General features: G+C 32.3%; 3 protein-coding genes across 3 annotated transcripts; 2 read left to right on the top strand and 1 right to left on the bottom strand.

The window, feature by feature from the left end:
- The first annotated feature begins 1,882 nt into the window (after positions 1–1,882).
- Positions 1,883–3,046, top strand: LOC120210357 (centromere protein F). The gene is made up of 4 exons (XM_039209115.1): positions 1,883–2,064; positions 2,159–2,346; positions 2,426–2,588; positions 2,738–3,046. The coding sequence occupies exons 1-4, from the start codon at positions 1,987–1,989 to the stop codon at positions 2,978–2,980; spliced, it is 672 nt and encodes a 223-aa protein (XP_039065046.1). The 5' UTR covers positions 1,883–1,986; the 3' UTR covers positions 2,981–3,046.
- Positions 3,047–3,315: 269 nt separating this feature from the next.
- LOC120210355 (beta-amyrin synthase-like) lies at positions 3,316–10,039 on the bottom strand. The gene is made up of 19 exons (XM_039209113.1): positions 9,775–10,039; positions 9,484–9,669; positions 8,636–8,725; positions 8,344–8,541; positions 7,860–7,944; positions 7,293–7,459; positions 7,013–7,201; positions 6,405–6,524; positions 6,199–6,321; positions 5,966–6,088; positions 5,405–5,503; positions 5,243–5,299; positions 4,895–4,941; positions 4,662–4,805; positions 4,386–4,563; positions 4,131–4,214; positions 3,918–4,001; positions 3,635–3,750; positions 3,316–3,426 (listed from the first exon to the last, which is right to left on the bottom strand). The coding sequence occupies exons 1-18, from the start codon at positions 9,976–9,978 to the stop codon at positions 3,637–3,639; spliced, it is 2,292 nt and encodes a 763-aa protein (XP_039065044.1). The 5' UTR covers positions 9,979–10,039; the 3' UTR covers positions 3,316–3,426; positions 3,635–3,636.
- A 5,303-nt stretch (positions 10,040–15,342) lies between these two features.
- LOC120210284 (calcyclin-binding protein-like) lies at positions 15,343–17,202 on the top strand. The gene is made up of 5 exons (XM_039209048.1): positions 15,343–15,521; positions 15,770–15,928; positions 16,609–16,848; positions 16,939–16,998; positions 17,076–17,202. The coding sequence occupies exons 1-5, from the start codon at positions 15,411–15,413 to the stop codon at positions 17,178–17,180; spliced, it is 675 nt and encodes a 224-aa protein (XP_039064979.1). The 5' UTR covers positions 15,343–15,410; the 3' UTR covers positions 17,181–17,202.
- The last annotated feature ends 245 nt before the right edge of the window (positions 17,203–17,447 follow it).

Raw genomic sequence — 17,447 nt, forward strand, 5'->3', positions numbered from 1 at the left:
TTCTTTTATTTAAACTCAATATTAATTATCGTTTATGCAACTTTATATTATTATATAATACAGGTCTATATTTATATGAAAGTTAACAATTTTATAACGATTTTATTAATGAGTGACATAGTTAGCATATATTGATAATTTAGGATGTGATTAGAACATTTAAAAGTTTAAGAATCAATTTAAAATGATTTTAGTTTGACGATGAAATTGAAGGTATGCCTTGCAATTCTCTTTTAATTTCTTTTTTTTGTTGTTGCATACATTAGGTTGAATTGGAAATAATGACTTTATGTATTTCTGGCCATCTATAGCATTTATCAATTTTTAGTACCCAAATAAAAATATAATTTTAAGGCTTGAACATATAATTTTTGGCAGTTTGAACCTGGTTCAAATGTTAGCTGGAGCACGAAATGAATTCTAAAAATGAGGGCTGATGCAGTGCCATTTATTTCTAACTCTTTTCTGATTAAGGATATTTGGAAGGAAATTAGACCTAAAGGACAGAAAGCTCCATGGCATAAGCTCATTTGATTTCCCATGCATATACCGAAACATTCCTTAATTGTGTGGATGGCTTTACAAGACAGATTACCAACTAGAGACCGCCTGCAACGAATGGGTATTAGCACTTATTTAACTTGCATAATCTATAACAGTTTTCAAGAGACAAGAAATAACATTTTTTCTGAGTGTTCTCTAGCAGCCAGTTTATGGAATTCTATTTTGAACTTGAATGGAATGAATCCTACGAACTTGGATTGGGAGGAAACGGTTGCTACAACAATCAATTCATAGAAAGGGAAGTCTCTTCTCACCTTCATTTTGAAAATTGCTTGGTCTGCTTTCATTTACACAGTTTGGCATGAAAGGAATCACCGTATCTTCCGGGATCGGTCAAGACCTGTTGAAAATCTGCTTAATGAAATCATTGATGTTGTTCGGTGTAGTCTTAGGGGGAAAAACTTCAATAGACTTGATAGTACTAATCTTAACCTATGTAATGCTTGGGGCTTATAGTTCTACCAATCATTGATTTTGTTTAGTTGTACATAGTTTCTTTTTGTTTTGATTGGTTGATTGATTGTAGCAAAACTTTGCTATTTTGGATAATAAAAATTCTTACTTATCCAAAAAAACATATATTTTCTCTCTGATAATAATTATTCAAATTATATTTCGTTAATGTATATAATATTTGTTTTGAACAGTTTTTACTTAGGGGAAGGAAAAGATAAAGTTTACTCCTAATGGATATTGGAGTTACAATTCAAGGGAGAAGAGAGATATCAATTGAGAACTTTTAATTATCTATTTTAGAGATTGTTGACAATGTATCTAATATTTTTAATCTGAATATGTATTGATTTTTAGTTCAATCATGTGTTGTAGTATTAATTATAATAACAATTATTCGAAATGTTTTATAATCATACCACTTTAGAAACAATTAGTATATGATCATCGTTATAGTTCAAAAAATTATTTAAAATCAACAATCAGATGGTCTAATGGGATAAGACACTAAATTCTTTACAGTACCTGACCCAAATTAATCGATTAATAAATCAGATATGTCGATGGTTACACCAAAAAAATTATTTAAAAATTTTAAGGATAATAAACACAAATGAATCCCCAACTGTTTGAACGTTTATAATTTTCTTTATAAATATTCTTGTAATTGGATCATTTGAATTTTAGGGTAAAATAAATTTAATAATCGCGGTTAGACAAAGTTCTCAATTTCAATTACCACCATTAAATATAATTATAAAAATAATTTAGCAGTTTTTGGTTAAAAAAAATATCTTATCAATTTATGTATAATAAAATGGGCCGAATATGAAAATCTATGAAACTAGATTACCATCAGGCCGGACTCATAAAGTTCTGAAAGCGACACCAAATGTGTCCACTATATAAACTAACAAATTCAAAATCCACAGTTGAGAAGATAGAACACTACAACTTTCGTTGGAGGCGATGGCGCTTTCCTCTGCATTTCGAGAAAGACTTGAACAAATGGAACATTCTAGAAATGAACGTCTAATTCTCCTCCAGGTCAAATCTAAACTTCATTTTTTTCTGTTTGGTTCCCGGTAAAATAAAGGGTAGAGAGTCGTAATTGTTGTCTCCTTCTCATGTTCGTTCATAGGCAGAGAAAGAGCTTCAAGCAAACAAATACCAGGTTTTGGATTCGAAGCTGGCTCGTATTCGTTCCATGGAAAGAAGTTGCTTGTTGCTTGATCAAAAAATTGCATCGCAAAACTTTAGGATCTTTGCTCTCAGAGCTGAAATCGAAAATCTCGACGCCAAATATGATTCTAGTTCTCGACAATTGAAGTAGGATTTTCATTTGCTTTTAGTAATTTAGATTTAGAGTTTTAATTCTGAACTGAGATGCATTCCGTTGAATATTTAGGGATCTGAAAAGTGAGATTGAGGAGCTTGAAGAGGTGGAGAAGGAGAGAGATAAGTTTTACGAATTGAAAATTTCAGAAATCAATGAGTTTAGACAAAATGTGGAGAGGTATTCCATGGAAACTCGAAATCGAGTGCAAGAATTGAGGAATTGTGTAAAAGAGGTCAATCGAAAAGTTTGAATTTGAGAATTTCAAATTAAGAAGTTTGTCTAAGATATAATCTCATTTTTAATTGGTTACGTTGTGCAGTGCATCTATTAGATGAAAATGGTTTCATGGAATGTGTCAAATTTAACTGATGTTTCTTGCAGCTGATGTCAACTTTTATGGAACTTCAAGGGCACAATGGTTATATGAGTGATGCAGAGATAGCTGAGGCAGAGATGAAAAGAGCTGAACTGTTGGCTTTGAAAGAGAGCTTAACGAGAACTTTAGCTTCAAATCGGCAAAGAAAAACAGAGTTGCAAAAGCAGGTTGAGAATATGTTGGTTGCCCAAAGTCAAGAGAGATGCAAACCATTTCAGTTTGGCAAAAGCAATGGTGTTCGATGGTAAGATAGCAGGTCCATGAGGTGAAACAATGTTGCCGGATGTAATCGTTACCATGATTGATCAGTTTTGTTGCTTCTCATGCAATAGGATTGAGTTCATTGTTTTTTGTAGCAATGAACAGTAATTTGGAACTTAAACAATCTATCTTGTGGACGTTCATTTCTATGCAGAATTTTACACCTTGAATATGATACTTCTTTTTCAGAATTTGCCGACTTGGTTTACGTGTCTACTAGTATGATTGTTTGATTCAACATAATTTTTTAGGTTTCCTTTTTATGCCCATTCTGTTTACAAGCCTGAGGTACTGAGATTTTACAAGTTTATTCGAGAAACATATATACAACACCAATAGAGCTGAAAAGTTCACTAATTTATTAGGAAACAGTATCAATTTAAGAAACAGTCAGCACTACTGAGAATTACTAGATCCTCTGAGAACCTTAAACACTAATGAGCATGGATGAACCGGGCTGGTACTTGGGCGGTAACATACCCTATAAATTCCAAATTCCTATATAATTTAGGTATGTCCTTCGTATTTTCTTTTGATGATTTAATTTTACACCCTTAAAATTTTGTAATTCAGCATCCCTAACTTTTTAATATTATTTTTAATAGTCAACACCCATAACATAAAATCATATGTTTGTCCCTGCTTATGTAGGCGATAGCACATGCCTGCGATATTCTCCTAGAGCCCATAATGGGAATATATTTCTGTATGTAGCATAATGTATCATACAAGTCCTCAAGCAAACCCCAGAAAGTTCCTGTGAAAATCAATATTGTAGTTTAGAGAAAAACACCATTAACGAGAGTTCCATTTAGATATGGATCATTTAGGCCTATCTACGAAAAGTTGAACTATAAAAAGCTGTAAACTTATAAAAAAGGATGCATTACTTTGCTAGGAAGGATCTCCTTAAGTCTGACATACCTGTTGAGGAAATTCACCGCTTTTCATTTGTGAGTTGATCAATAGTCTTGCTGCTTTATGCAGAGGTTGTGGATCAACCTCAACCTAATTAGAAATAAACATAGAGAGCATGAATTGAGGTTTGTGTTAAATTTGTGATGTTATTAAAAAGGGTTGATGTCATATTTATAACCATAATATCAGCATAATTTGTTTTCTATGATATGACCCAACCTGTCCTGCATGAATCAGACCCATCATTGCCCATGAAGTTTGCACTAGATGTGAGCAGTTTTCATCAGCTAGATCTCTATATTCCTGTTCATATTGTGAGAAAATTTTTAGAAATACTGTATCGGTTTTGCTTTCAAAAGAACCACAGTAACAACGATTACAGCAATACATGTTTTTTCGCTTGACTTCACATAATTCATGCTCCCTAGATCAGAGATAGATTTAAGTATGCAACATAGGATAGGTGATAGTTACCAAATTGGGGCATGTTAAGTAGCTTTCTCCCCATCCACCAGAATCTTGCTGTTTTGAAAGCAAAAATTGACAAGCTTTACGGACAATTTGGCTGTTGCGACAAGTCTTACCGAAGGCCGCTAGCCCTGCTAAAGCAAAACATGTGCCATATGTATAGCAAATCCCCCAGTTGCCATACCTGCATACATAGTAGCTATAATCTTAGCTTGAACATCAATTTTAACTTTCTTTTCCTATTATCCATTCATGATCTGCAAGAAAGGAACTGAAAATCACCAAGAACCGTCTTCCATTTGAGAACCTTCAACATATTGTACTGCCTTAGCCACGGAAGTTTCGATTTCTTTCTTTCTGTATTGAGGATATAACTGAGAGAACAACACAAGAGCTTGGATGGCTGATGAAGTACATTCAACATACCTAAGATCACCATATGGTTAATATTATAGAAAATTTCTGATATGATACATAAATGATAACATAAAAATGCAATTATTGACGATACATACTCACGCTCAATTGCTGCTGCAGCAAAGAGTTCTGTTGGATTTATCCTCTGTAAAATGAAAAGAATCCCACAATTTATGAAAATAAAAAAGGGATGACTCCGCTTTAGTATTTGTTACTCGGATTTTAGGTATGAGTGTCAAATACAAGTATGTTCAATTCTTGTAAAGTGTTTCAATGTATTTGGAGGGTCTATGGAGAATATAATATGTGTTGAACACAGATGCCGGACAAGGATACTTGAAAAAAATGAAGAGTCGGAGCAACATAACTTAGGATAACAGAAATAAGCAGCAGAGTATGACTTGAGCAAGAACTGGAACAAGAATACATGTATTGGTAAGTTTTACCTGCAGCCATTGAGGTCCTCTTACCGGCTCCCAAGCAGTAAAACCACCATTTTCGCTCTGATGAAAAGAAAAGAAAATGGAAAATCAAAGCCAAGGGTACATAAATATGCAGAAAGAAAATCTTTATTGGAAGCAAATGAAGATAAAAGATGTTCTTAATACCTGTAATGACAAGAGGACATTTACTGCGTCATATAATCGCTCTACTTCAATCGTTTCACCTACAATTTCTGGTGGCATCCGAGACATTAAGAGTATTGTCTGCAAAGAAAAGAGCCATTTAGCACATGTGAAATTTATTTAATGGTGAAGAACCATTCTCGGATTCGGGTGTGTCAAACACAGGTATATGTCCTACATTGTTATGTTCAAGACTTTATTCAAGATTTCATGCATTTTGAATCTTTGGAGGATTATGTCTGTCAAGACCCGTTGATTGATAATGTACTCTCATTTCCCTGGGCCACAGTGCAGTGGCATCATGCCCATAAGCCAGTATTATCCTCTTTGGATCCCCGTTTAGACCAATTGGTTCTACAGTTGCAAAATGGACCCTAAATGGTACCACGGTAACATCAGCACAACACAGCCCAGGGAAGTGAGAGTACCTTGCCAGTTCAACAGGCCATAATAATACCCACATTTTCATACAAGGATATGTATCGGATATTATCGGACACAGCCACACGAGTTTATCAGATCATAATCGAGGAGCTAATTTACCTTGAGAGCTTCAGCAATGCCATCTGAGGTTTGCCACCCATCATCTGGAATGGAGAATGGCCAAGCTCCCTTACTCATATGTCGATGCATATTTTCGAAATCTCCTGATGGATTTTCTAGAATCTTTTTCATGCAAAAAAAAAAACACAAAGTGAGATGATTGGTACAAATAGATTCAACCCAGACTAGTTCATTAAGAAATAAAACAAATGCAGGATCAAATAGGATGAAACCTGTGACATTTTTATGAACTCATGTGCTTTTCTTAGAGTTGAACCATATTCATCTGTTAGATTACTTGAGATAATCGCTTGAGTAGCTAAAATAGCATCCCACAACTGGCTGCCACCGTTTAACTTCTCGAATGCAAGGATTTAGCAAATTTAATCAGGATGTGCAATGGTAAGAAGAAAAATATTATCAAATTTTATGACCAAACCTGCATTTTCATTCCATCTTCAGCTAACCATAAGAAATCTGGAACTCTTGCCAGGTGAAATTGTAGTAAATTTGTGGTTGGATTTGGATCCTCTGCCCAGCAGGCCATCATATGCAACACCTACATTTTGTAGCATTTTGGTATATCAATATTTGGAACAAGTGATCAACAAGCTGATCCCATGACCTGAACCGAAATGATCGATATATATATTATGGGGTACGGTACTTAATCCGATTAATCTTAATTTAAACTTGATTCAACTCAATTTGATCATAAGAAGTCAACAGCTTGAATCCAAAATAAACCAATCCTATATGACCCGAACCGAAATGATCAAGATGACCTACATCCATAATGACCTGAACAAGGAGCTTGAAATGACCTGAGCCAAGTGTCAAACCCAAATGACACAAAACCGAAATCATCAAACTCAAAATGATCTTACCTGAAAAACCCAATCCAAAATGGCCTAAACCTATAACCGATCCGAACATGAAACGACCCATACGTGAAATTATTTGAAATTTTCAAAATTTAAAATGACGTGATACAAAATAAAACCATACGAAAAAATCAAAATGACCGTAACAAATGTATAGGGATACCTTTTGTGTACTTCCTTGGGTTATATATCGAGTATTCTCATCCTCGTAGTGGACCACCTTCATTGCTATCTGTAGAGCTTTCTCTCTTAACTTGTTGAAGGGCCAACAATTTAGAATCGGCTCAGCAATGTAATAAAGAGTATCCCAGAGCAGAATTTGCACCGTGGGATATGGCAAATACATGTCTTCCTGCACATATAATTTTGAAAGAAAAACTGATAAGCCAGGTAGGCATTTTGGAAAGTTTCAAAACATTGAATATTACAAATAAATGACTAACCTTTGAACACAAGTGGCGAGCTTTATTCCAATCTATCTTACCATATGGTTGAGTGTAAATTTCATCCCTCAATGATACAATTAGCTTGTTGAGTGGACCCACGAATTTCTTGCCATACAAGTAAGATAAAGGTGCAAAAAAATTGCGCATGAAAGACCATAGCCTCGCTGAATGCATATCAATGGGAAGATATATAATCAATTGTCAGCTTATGAGAATATATATATATAGGGGTAGGATCCACTTACACTACATGAAACTCATTTGTTTTGGATAAAAATATAATCATTTAATGAATTTAAATGGATAGCTGAGGTTAAAATTTTATTATTCCATCGTTACATCTAAATTGAAAAAAGAGAAATATAATGTTAATGTACAAGATTTTTAAATCCCAGGCATCTATTTAGAGTTATATATATAATGCTAATGCACAAGATTTTAATCTCAACCATCTATTTAGAGTCATCCAATGATTACATTTTTGAGTAAAACTAATGAATTTTATAATGTTATATATATAAAGTGTAGCTTTGCGTTCTACTGTAAAAGAAATTCAAGATTTACCTGGTCCCAAAGGAAGATATGATGGGAGAAGCCATAGCTCTGGGGGCATTGGATTGCACCCTGACCATTCATATACTCCTAGCACCTTTATTTATTACATCAAAATTTTCATTAATCAATATATATAGTCCTCAAATTACGGTTAGATTGATATTTAAATTTCAAACGTTCTAAATGAGTCTTTAAAGTATCAATATCGTATGAATATAAAAAGAAAAAGTATCCATATTTTATCAATCAATCCTAACATTAGCCTAGTCATTAGCTTGAATGCTAAAAATCAAATATGACACGATGTATTGTTTAGGTCAAGAGCATGATTTGACTTTATAGACTTAACAGTTAAAAGTTTAGGTTAGGACCAAAATCTCAAAATTTGAAAAATACATGAACTAAAAGACCAGATTAGCATACAAGGATAAGTTCCATATATTATGCATAGTATAGAGACTAATTGAAAAGTTTGATCTAAAAAATTTCATACAGAAAGATAAGCTTTGCCCCAAGAAGGTATCATCGTTGCGCCTCCGTGTTCGAGGATCCAATTCCTCGCCTTCTCGACAGCTCCGTCTGGGCCACCTTCTGTTCCTTCTCCGAGCAAACGGAGGGCAATGTAATTCAGCGTCGTGTTCATCATGGTGCTATGTCCTTCTATATGGAGACCCCATCCTCCATCTATGTTCTGTCCAGGGGACAAAAGAAACACATAGTATACTAATAAACAAATGAGGATTTCCGTGCACTGAATGTTTCGAATTGTTGAGAGAATTCAATACTTGATGATTGTAAATATAACGAAGAATCTCCCTTTTGTGTTCTAAAGATAGAACGGTATCAGTTGTTCCAGTAATGTACAACACCATAACCTGAAAGTCGAAAAAGCCAGCATTCACGTATGAGAGGTTTAATTATGCTTTTAGTCTCTGTACTCTTCACACATTTAAAATTTATTCCTTTTACTTATAATTTCAGTAATTTAATCCCTCTATTTTCTGTTTAATTACTGAAATCCAATTGATAATCTATTAAATTGGATTATGTAACATTTTTCTTTTTAAAAAATTGTTTGAACGGTCAATTTAATGTTGCGTGGAAGGCATATAAATAATAATAATAATAATAATAATAATAATAATAATAATAATCAAATTTCTATATGTTTCTCTGAGACAATGCTGAAGTGGTCACTAAACTATGCTAAAATGAACTTTTTGATTATTGAAGTTTCGAAAGTTATCAAACTATTACAAAATAGACATTTTTTTGGATAATTACAAAATAGACATTTCATGGTATAAAAAAATGATAAACTTTGATAAGTTAAAGATCATTTTGTAACAGTTTGTAAGTCTGACGACTATATTGTAATATTTTGACAAATTTAATGATCATTTTGTAACTATTTGGGAAGTTTAATAACCATTTTGTAATTTCAGAAACTTCAGTGATCAAAAAATCATTTCAATATAGTTTAGTGACCATTTGTGTACTTTATCATTAAAAATAAAAGGACTAAATTATATACATGCAAAAGAGTACAGGGACTAAAAGTAAAATTAGACATAGATGGAAAGAACCCAGAATTGGCCATTTTTCGAAGGGAACAGAAAAATAAAAATCATACCAGAGGAGGTAAGCAAAACAAAGGGCCTGAATTTTCCGAGGGCCAATGTCCATCACAAGCTTGTGTAGCTGAAAGGAACCGAACAGCTTTCTTCAAAGCAATCTCGATTTTTTCATCGGTTACCTCTTCGTCTTCCTTCAATCTCACTGGTTCAATGCTTAGATCTACATTGTTTTCTTCAATCAGCTGTATTTCAATTCAACAGCGTAAAAGAAATCTATAAACTCGTCAACTAAACTAAACTGAAAGACTGGAAAAAAGAAGAACAAGAACAAGAAGAGAGAAACTTGCCTGAAAATTCTTGAGCGCGTCGCTGCTGGGTTTAACACGATGCCGATGTACGGAGAAATTTTGCCGGAGCTTTTCGATTCCGGCTTGTTTTTCATCTGATTTCGGCGAAGATTGGTTGTCGAATCTCCAAATCTGTCTGCCGTTGAAATTGTTGGTGCTAAACAGCCATGGACCATTGCCTTCTGCTATCTCCAGCTTCCACATATTGGCTTCCTGCTTTTTCCACTTCTATCAATCACGGAAGTGTTCATTGAATTTCCTTCGGTCACTATATTATTCCCTGTATCAACTTCTGGATAAAAAAATAAAGGGTAAATTATACAGATTGTCACTTATATTTTCAGTTGACTGATTCTGGTCACCGATTAAAAAAAGTGATTTTGATCCTTACATTATTGATTCATTCGGTTTTAACTGAATTGTTAACTTTATTAACGCTTAACTAAAATGTTACGTGACAATCAAATAATAATAATAATAATAACACGCATCTTCCTCTGCTTCATATCTTCTTCTTCTTCCATGACGAGAGAGAATAGTGCGCACAAAACGAACTAATAAGCCCAAAGTATTTTGAATTACAATTTTGGAATCAATTTACAAAATGCTTAATTATCTCTCTATTATGAACAAAAATTCCTTTGTAATGTGTCTTTCAGATAGTTTTGCAACGCATGAATAAATTACCAGACGTTAATTCAGCTAAACTCAGAAAATGAAAACTCAAGGCGCCATTCGATCCTCGAATGGTGGTTGGATGTTTGAATTTTCTAAAGTGATCGGAGTTTGTTCCATAGTTGAAGCGGGGTTATGGGGTATCCATGAAGGTCTCTCTCATGCTTAGAACCTAGGAGAAAGGCAAATCATAGTGGAAGCAGATAATTTGAAGGTTGTCCGAATACTAAAGGTAAACTCTAAGAGAGGCTCGATTTTTACACTTCTTAACCGCGTTTTGAGTTGATTAACCGAGATTGGAATATTATTTTGAGGCATATAAGCCGGACTACAAATAAGGTGACAGATCGACTAGCTAAGATTGCCATAACAAGCGGAGAGGTTCATAAAGTATTCTTCGTTCCACTGTGGGAAGTGATTGAATTAATTCAACAGGAAACTGTCGACTGTATTTTAACAACAGAAGCTTAATCTAATGCAATTTATTTCTTTTGTTCACAAAAAAAAAAAAATGAAAACTCAAAAGCTGACTTGAAACGGCTATAATTAGCAAATCAAATTCCACAACTCCTTACTTTTCCTATGTGGTTGTTTAATTTATTTCAACCACCGATTTTTTGGAACATAGTCGAAACGGACGAATAGTGTTTACAGGTGATTCGATGGGAAGAAACCAATGGGAATCCCTGCTTTGCGTATTATCTCAAGTAGTTTCAAACAAAACGGAAACCTCATAACTAAACTCGAAGGCTTTCTTTCAATCGAGTTCCAAAACTATAACCTCTCCGTCGAATCCTTTTTTTATTGTTATTATTAATTTAGGTTGCTTACAATTAGTAATACATGTTTTAAATATTCTCAAACATTTATTAATAAATGCTTAAATATATTGTACAGTCTCTAGTGCTCGAAATGTTACCTCTATGAATAATAATCATTCTTTCAACCACTGAAGTGATTTGATTTGTGCCCATCAAACACTATAGAACACCTTTTATAGCGTTCATCGCTCGCCATCCGATAACAAATGTTGAATGGCAGCTTTAATGGAAGAAGAAGAAGAAAGATTACACGCAAACACGTGGAATTTTTTTTTATCTTTTTATTTGTCACGTAGTATTTCCGTTAAGGGGTTAACGAGAATTAACAATTGAGAAACTAAAATCGAATAGATCAATAACATAAAGGACCAAAACCTTTATAATTTTGAACTAGAAACTATAATCAATCAGATCAAAAATATAAGGATTGTCCGTATAATTTATCCAAAAGAAAAGAAAAATCTAGTTCCAACAGTACATAGCTATGAATTTAGATCTTGAAGGACGCATTTACTGTATTTGATTTAAGTTGTCAAGATTCAACCATATATTTTTAATATGAGAGATGCGCTTTGCAATTTGCATCTCCAGATTCACGCGCCTCATTCATCTTTTGAATTGGAATTTATTAAAAAAAAAATCCTCAATAATCGAGCATGTACGTAGGCTTAATTTAGAGGCATTTTTACAATAATATCACCCTTTACAAAAATTAAATATTAAAATAACATTTGTAATAATTATTTATTTAAATCATATCTTTTGGTTAGACGTATTTTTATGTATGTATCGTTTACTCTCATGGAATAATTAAACATCCTTTAACGTATATGACACTATATTGAAAAAGACTATTAACGAAATGCATTTTTCATAAATTTACATAGTCAGTTATTAAAATGGAAAACAAAAAAGAAAGGAATTATGTAAAATAATATGTGTTAAAATAAAATGAATTAATGTGTATGATAATAACAACATGTATTAAAAATTTTGTTTTCAAACATTTAATAAAAGTATTTAAAAATCTATATGATGATGGTAATATAGGTATGCCACAAATTAATTAGAATTGAAGGATAACCTTTAATGAAAGCGAGGCTGCAGGTAATGGCAGACTAGTTTATTTGTAGGGTGTGTACGTGTTTATCTAAAAATTTATTTTTTATTAATTATTTATTTTATTAATTGTATATATCTTATATAATTTTTTATAATATTTTTAATTACTTTCCGATTTTTTAGGGTTTTTTTTGACTAAAATGAATCGACTCGTGTTGTACACATAGCTTTGGTGAGTGGGTCTCTCAAATATACACAAAGCTTTAGACTTGAGACCTGTTTAAACAATATCAAATTGCTTACCACCTAAATCAATCCCATTGATAAATTTTTAATATTATTAATATATTGTTCGTTCTAATTTTTTTTTTTTTGAAATTTCACTTTATATGGAAGGTGGTGGTTTAAATGGTTTCATTTATTATGGTTTTTATTTAAAAAATATAAATAAATTTATAATTCATAATATTTAAAGGGATTCGTGAATTCCAGTAAATATATAATTTAACTCTTTTAGTTCTTTCTCAAACTTCAATCAAAATTTTTATTTGTCAAATGAAACTTAAATTAAATAAATTAATGTATAAATACACCAAAAAAATCAAACCACTTCTTATAAAATAATAGTTTTATATATTATATGAGATTGATAGAAGAAGTATTGAGATAGTTATACATAGGGATGGGCATGGGCCCGAACTCGACAGGTTTCGACCCGATCGAGTCAGGTTTTTTTTAAATTTAGGTTCGGGTTTAGGGTGAAAAATATTTGACTTGACTCGACTGGGAAAAAATATAATTTTACCTTATATATTTAGAAATAATTGTAATAATACCCCTCTATATATTATTTTTTCAATTAAGTCATTGTTTTATTGAATAAAAATAATATTTTTATTTCGGGTCGGATTTTTAAGTTATATATCGGGTCGGGTGAAATCTTGTTTCATACGGGTCGGATCTCGGGTGGAAGACTTATTGTTCTTGAGTCGGATGGACCAAAAACTCGACTTATGCCCATCCCTAATTGTATCTCTAATTTTTTTTAAATTTCCATAGTTTTTAATCATTTTCTGTTAATGGTCAAATTCTATATTCCTAAAAATTTATAATTATATAATCTTAAAATTTTCATATCTATTTTTAGAATTTTTGTACTCTTAATATAAAGTACTTTGTTAGTCCCTAATTACACAATCGTGCACTTAATAAAAGACAAAAAAATATGAGAGTTGGTTGAATTTATTGAGTGGCATTCATTGTTAAAAAGAGTATTGTTATCCATTGTGATTCTGAATTCGAACAGTCGTGTATACATATATATATTATAATTAATAAAAATATTATGAAAAAATATTACATTATAATTACACTAGTTTATTTAAAAAATAACGAGAGCTGGTTCATTTTCAAATTGTTGGCATAAAAGTTGTTTTTGAAAACCCTAATTTCACAATCTTTTGGACCATAAATCACGGGACTGAGCCCAAATTATAAACCTCACCATGGCCTCCAGGGTTCGTTTGGTTCACGGAATGTAAGATTATCAGTGGGAATAAAAGATTACCAGAGAATAGGATTACTGTGAATGTTGTATTTTGTGTTTGGTTGGTTTAGCAGGAATGTAAGATTACCGTATTTAGTTAAAGGATTAAAAGATTATTGGAATGTATATTTGACCAAATTGTCCTTATTATATATTTGTATAATATTACAAATTGTAAAATATTTATATATTTTATTTAAAAAATTAAATTCATAATATTTATATAATTTTTTTACAAAATTTAAAAATAAAAAAGTTTTAATGAAAGGGTAAATTTTTTTAACCACTGAACTTCATATAAAATTTTAATCATAGACTTTTTTTGTAAATCTAAAATAAATTAAGGATAAATTTGTAATTTAACCTTCGTAAAATTTTTATTATTCAATGACAGAAGAAAGATATTTTTGAAAAAAATAAAAATTTAAGGGCATTTTAGTCCAAAACGCTTGTAATGTTACAGTACCTAAAGGAAGGGAGGTAATGACATTCCCGGTAATATACCCCAAAAAATCTACTATTGGTAATAAAACATTATCGGGAATGAGATTCCCGGCTAACCAAACATGGGAATGTGGGATTCCCATCCCATGGGAATCCCACAATCCTTGAACCAAACACCCGCTAGAACTTTCTTCATTTTCCCTAACCCTTGTTATAAACAACCCAATATACATTGGTTGATCTATAGTTTTAGTCCCTTATTCATTCTAATTTAAAATTTAATTCTCAACTATAATTTAATTGTTTTGATTTTATGACGTGACGAGTAAATTCTAATAGATAACATCATCAGTTATTATGGTTAAATATTAGTGTATATTATTTTATGAAAGATTGTAAAATAATTAATTAAGGGATATTTTGTATTGAAATATTGTGAAATAATTAATTACTGACATTGTAAAAATAGAAAAATAAAGTTTCATAATATTAAAGTTAAAAACTAAATCTTAAAGGACATAAACCAAAATTTGACCTATTTTAAAATAAAAAGAGTTAATTGCACCACGCATTCTTAAATTATGATTTTCATTCTAATTGGATCCATAAAATTTTTAATATTATAATTCCATTCCTAAACTATTATTGTTATTCTAAATTGATTCCAAACTTTTTAACATTCTAAATCCATCATCCTCAAACTATGGATCTCATTCTAAATTGGTGCCAATCTTTTGAAGATTCCAATAATTTCACACAAAAAATCATTAAAGTTTGGGGATAAAATTGAAATGTTCATAAGTTTAAAGACTGATATAGAATGACGATTATATTCTAGGGATGAATTTAAAATATTCGAAAATTTAAAGACTAAATTAAAATAAAAAAACAATTTAGAGACCTATAATATAATAACTAACTCTAATAATTGGTGAAAAAACATATTCCTGAAAATCCTAACTTGCAAAGTGGAAGGTTCTAGTATCTTGTAGTATTACATTTCACATAAACATCATCGCAGTCTTGTTTATCCTAAATCCATCCTATAATAAAACCTAAAACCCAAGAACAAGTGAATTTGAGAAAAGATGGCGGAGGAATTGGCGCTGGATTTGGAAGAGCTTAAGCAACTTCAAAGTATCTCAAAGAGGCAACGTATTTTATCTCTTATTACCTCTGAGATTCGCAACCTGGAAAAGGTTTTGCTTCCTGGATGATGAACTTTTGATTCTTTAAATGAAACGGGGGTGTCGTTGTTTGGATTCCATTCTTCATATCGGAGCTGATTTAGAAACTCTGATTAACATTTGTTTTACTATCGTTTCTGGGTTTGCTTTTGCAGTGTATAATATTTCATATTTTCTTACTGTTCCAGCTTTGAAATTCGACAGTGTTTGGTATTTTCCTTAGTTTTAAGCAGATTTTTTAAGGAGTTATTCGGTTGCAGACTTTGAAAGAGAATGAAAATGGAGCTTCTCCTGCTGCTGCTGCTGTTCCGCAAATTCCAACTCCCATTGCAACCTCAGCTAAGGTTCCAGTTAACTCAGCTCTGAGTTATATTACACTCGCCTCGTTCAGCTGGGATCAAGATAATGACAAAGTCAAGGTAAAAAAATTGATGTTCTTAGTGATTTAGGAGCTTTTTATTAGTCATTTCAAGTATGAAATTATCAGAATCCCCAACATTACAACCTGAAAAGAAGAAAAAATCCATTGACTCATTGAACCCAAAATCTTGGTCTAATCATGAATTTCATGTTCTATTTTACTAAAATTGAGAAGTTAATCTCTTTGATTTAATTTGTTGGAATTTGGTTATGAAAACTGAGAACTTAATCTAAAGATTAGTAGTTGAGTAATTTATATGCACGCATTAGTATAAATCAATAGTTGAGTTTATGTGTTTACCAAGAAATGGATGGATGAAAGTAGAGAGACTAACTTATTAATTTTTGGTAAAGTAGTGAGATGAAATTTATAACTCAACCTCAAAATCTGTAAATTCGGGTTATCGATATAATTTGGCATCATAAATTATGTTCTCTAGGTCAGGGTTAGCAATGAGGGATGTGATACATCCTAACCGACACCAATTATTATCTCAAATCGAATTTGAACTTTAAAACTGAAACTAGATAGAGCTGCAAGTCTTGAATTTTGACTCAAGCTTCGCCTGATAGCACCCCTAGTTTGTAACTTCCTAGATTTGTCTTCAAATATGTGAGCTGTACCTTTTGTTTTGCATTATCGAAACTCTTTTTGGTTGATGGTGTGTTTATCCGACAGATATATGTGTCTTTGGAAGGAGTCGAACAGGAGAAAATCCTGGCAGATTTCAAGCCGATGTCATTCAATGCTAAATTCCATGACATTCAAGGCAAAAACTATAGATGTGCTATTCCAAAACTGAACAAGGAAATCGAACCAGAGAAGTGCAAGGTGATAGTTAAGCCTACAAGAGTCATCATCACGTTGTTCAAAGCTTCTAAAGGCTACTGGTCCGATCTGCACCACAAGGAGGACAAGGTAATTGCCTAGATTACCATAAGTAAGCTTACCTTTCATGTTTTTCCCCCCATTAAACCACACTAATAATATCTTTTTCTTATCATGCAGCTGAAGCCGAATTTGGATAAAGAGCGAGATCCGATGGCCGGAATCATGGACTTAATGAAGGTAAAGTTTATTCCATGGATTGTTCGTGGCATGTTTTTTGCAACGGCTAAATTACTGCTGGTTTCTGTAATTTGCAGAATATGTATGAAGAAGGGGATGAAGAAATGAAAAGAACAATTGCCAAAGCATGGACTGATGCAAGATCTGGCAAAACAGCTGATTCTTTGAAAGGTTATCGTTGAATGAACAAAAACATAGAATTTTGTTTTTTCTAATTCAGAACTATATGCGTAATGCATTTCGGTAATGTAGTTCGATGTTCTCTATGTTTACTTCAAGCTACTTTTCCTTGACATATTTGTGAAGGAGTAATCATAATTATTACAAATATTCTAGTTTCCACAAATAAAACTCACTCTAACTAGGCATTAAAAAGAACCTATGAAACCTGATGATTAGAAAATCTGGAAATTTACAACTAAGAGCAATCTCTACGGTGGCTAGGGTGC

This window comes from Hibiscus syriacus, unplaced genomic scaffold, assembly GCF_006381635.1.
Source record: "Hibiscus syriacus cultivar Baekdansim isolate YM2019G1 unplaced genomic scaffold, ASM638163v2 tig00109923_pilon, whole genome shotgun sequence".
In the NCBI taxonomy this organism is placed as follows: Eukaryota; Viridiplantae; Streptophyta; class Magnoliopsida; order Malvales; family Malvaceae; genus Hibiscus; species Hibiscus syriacus.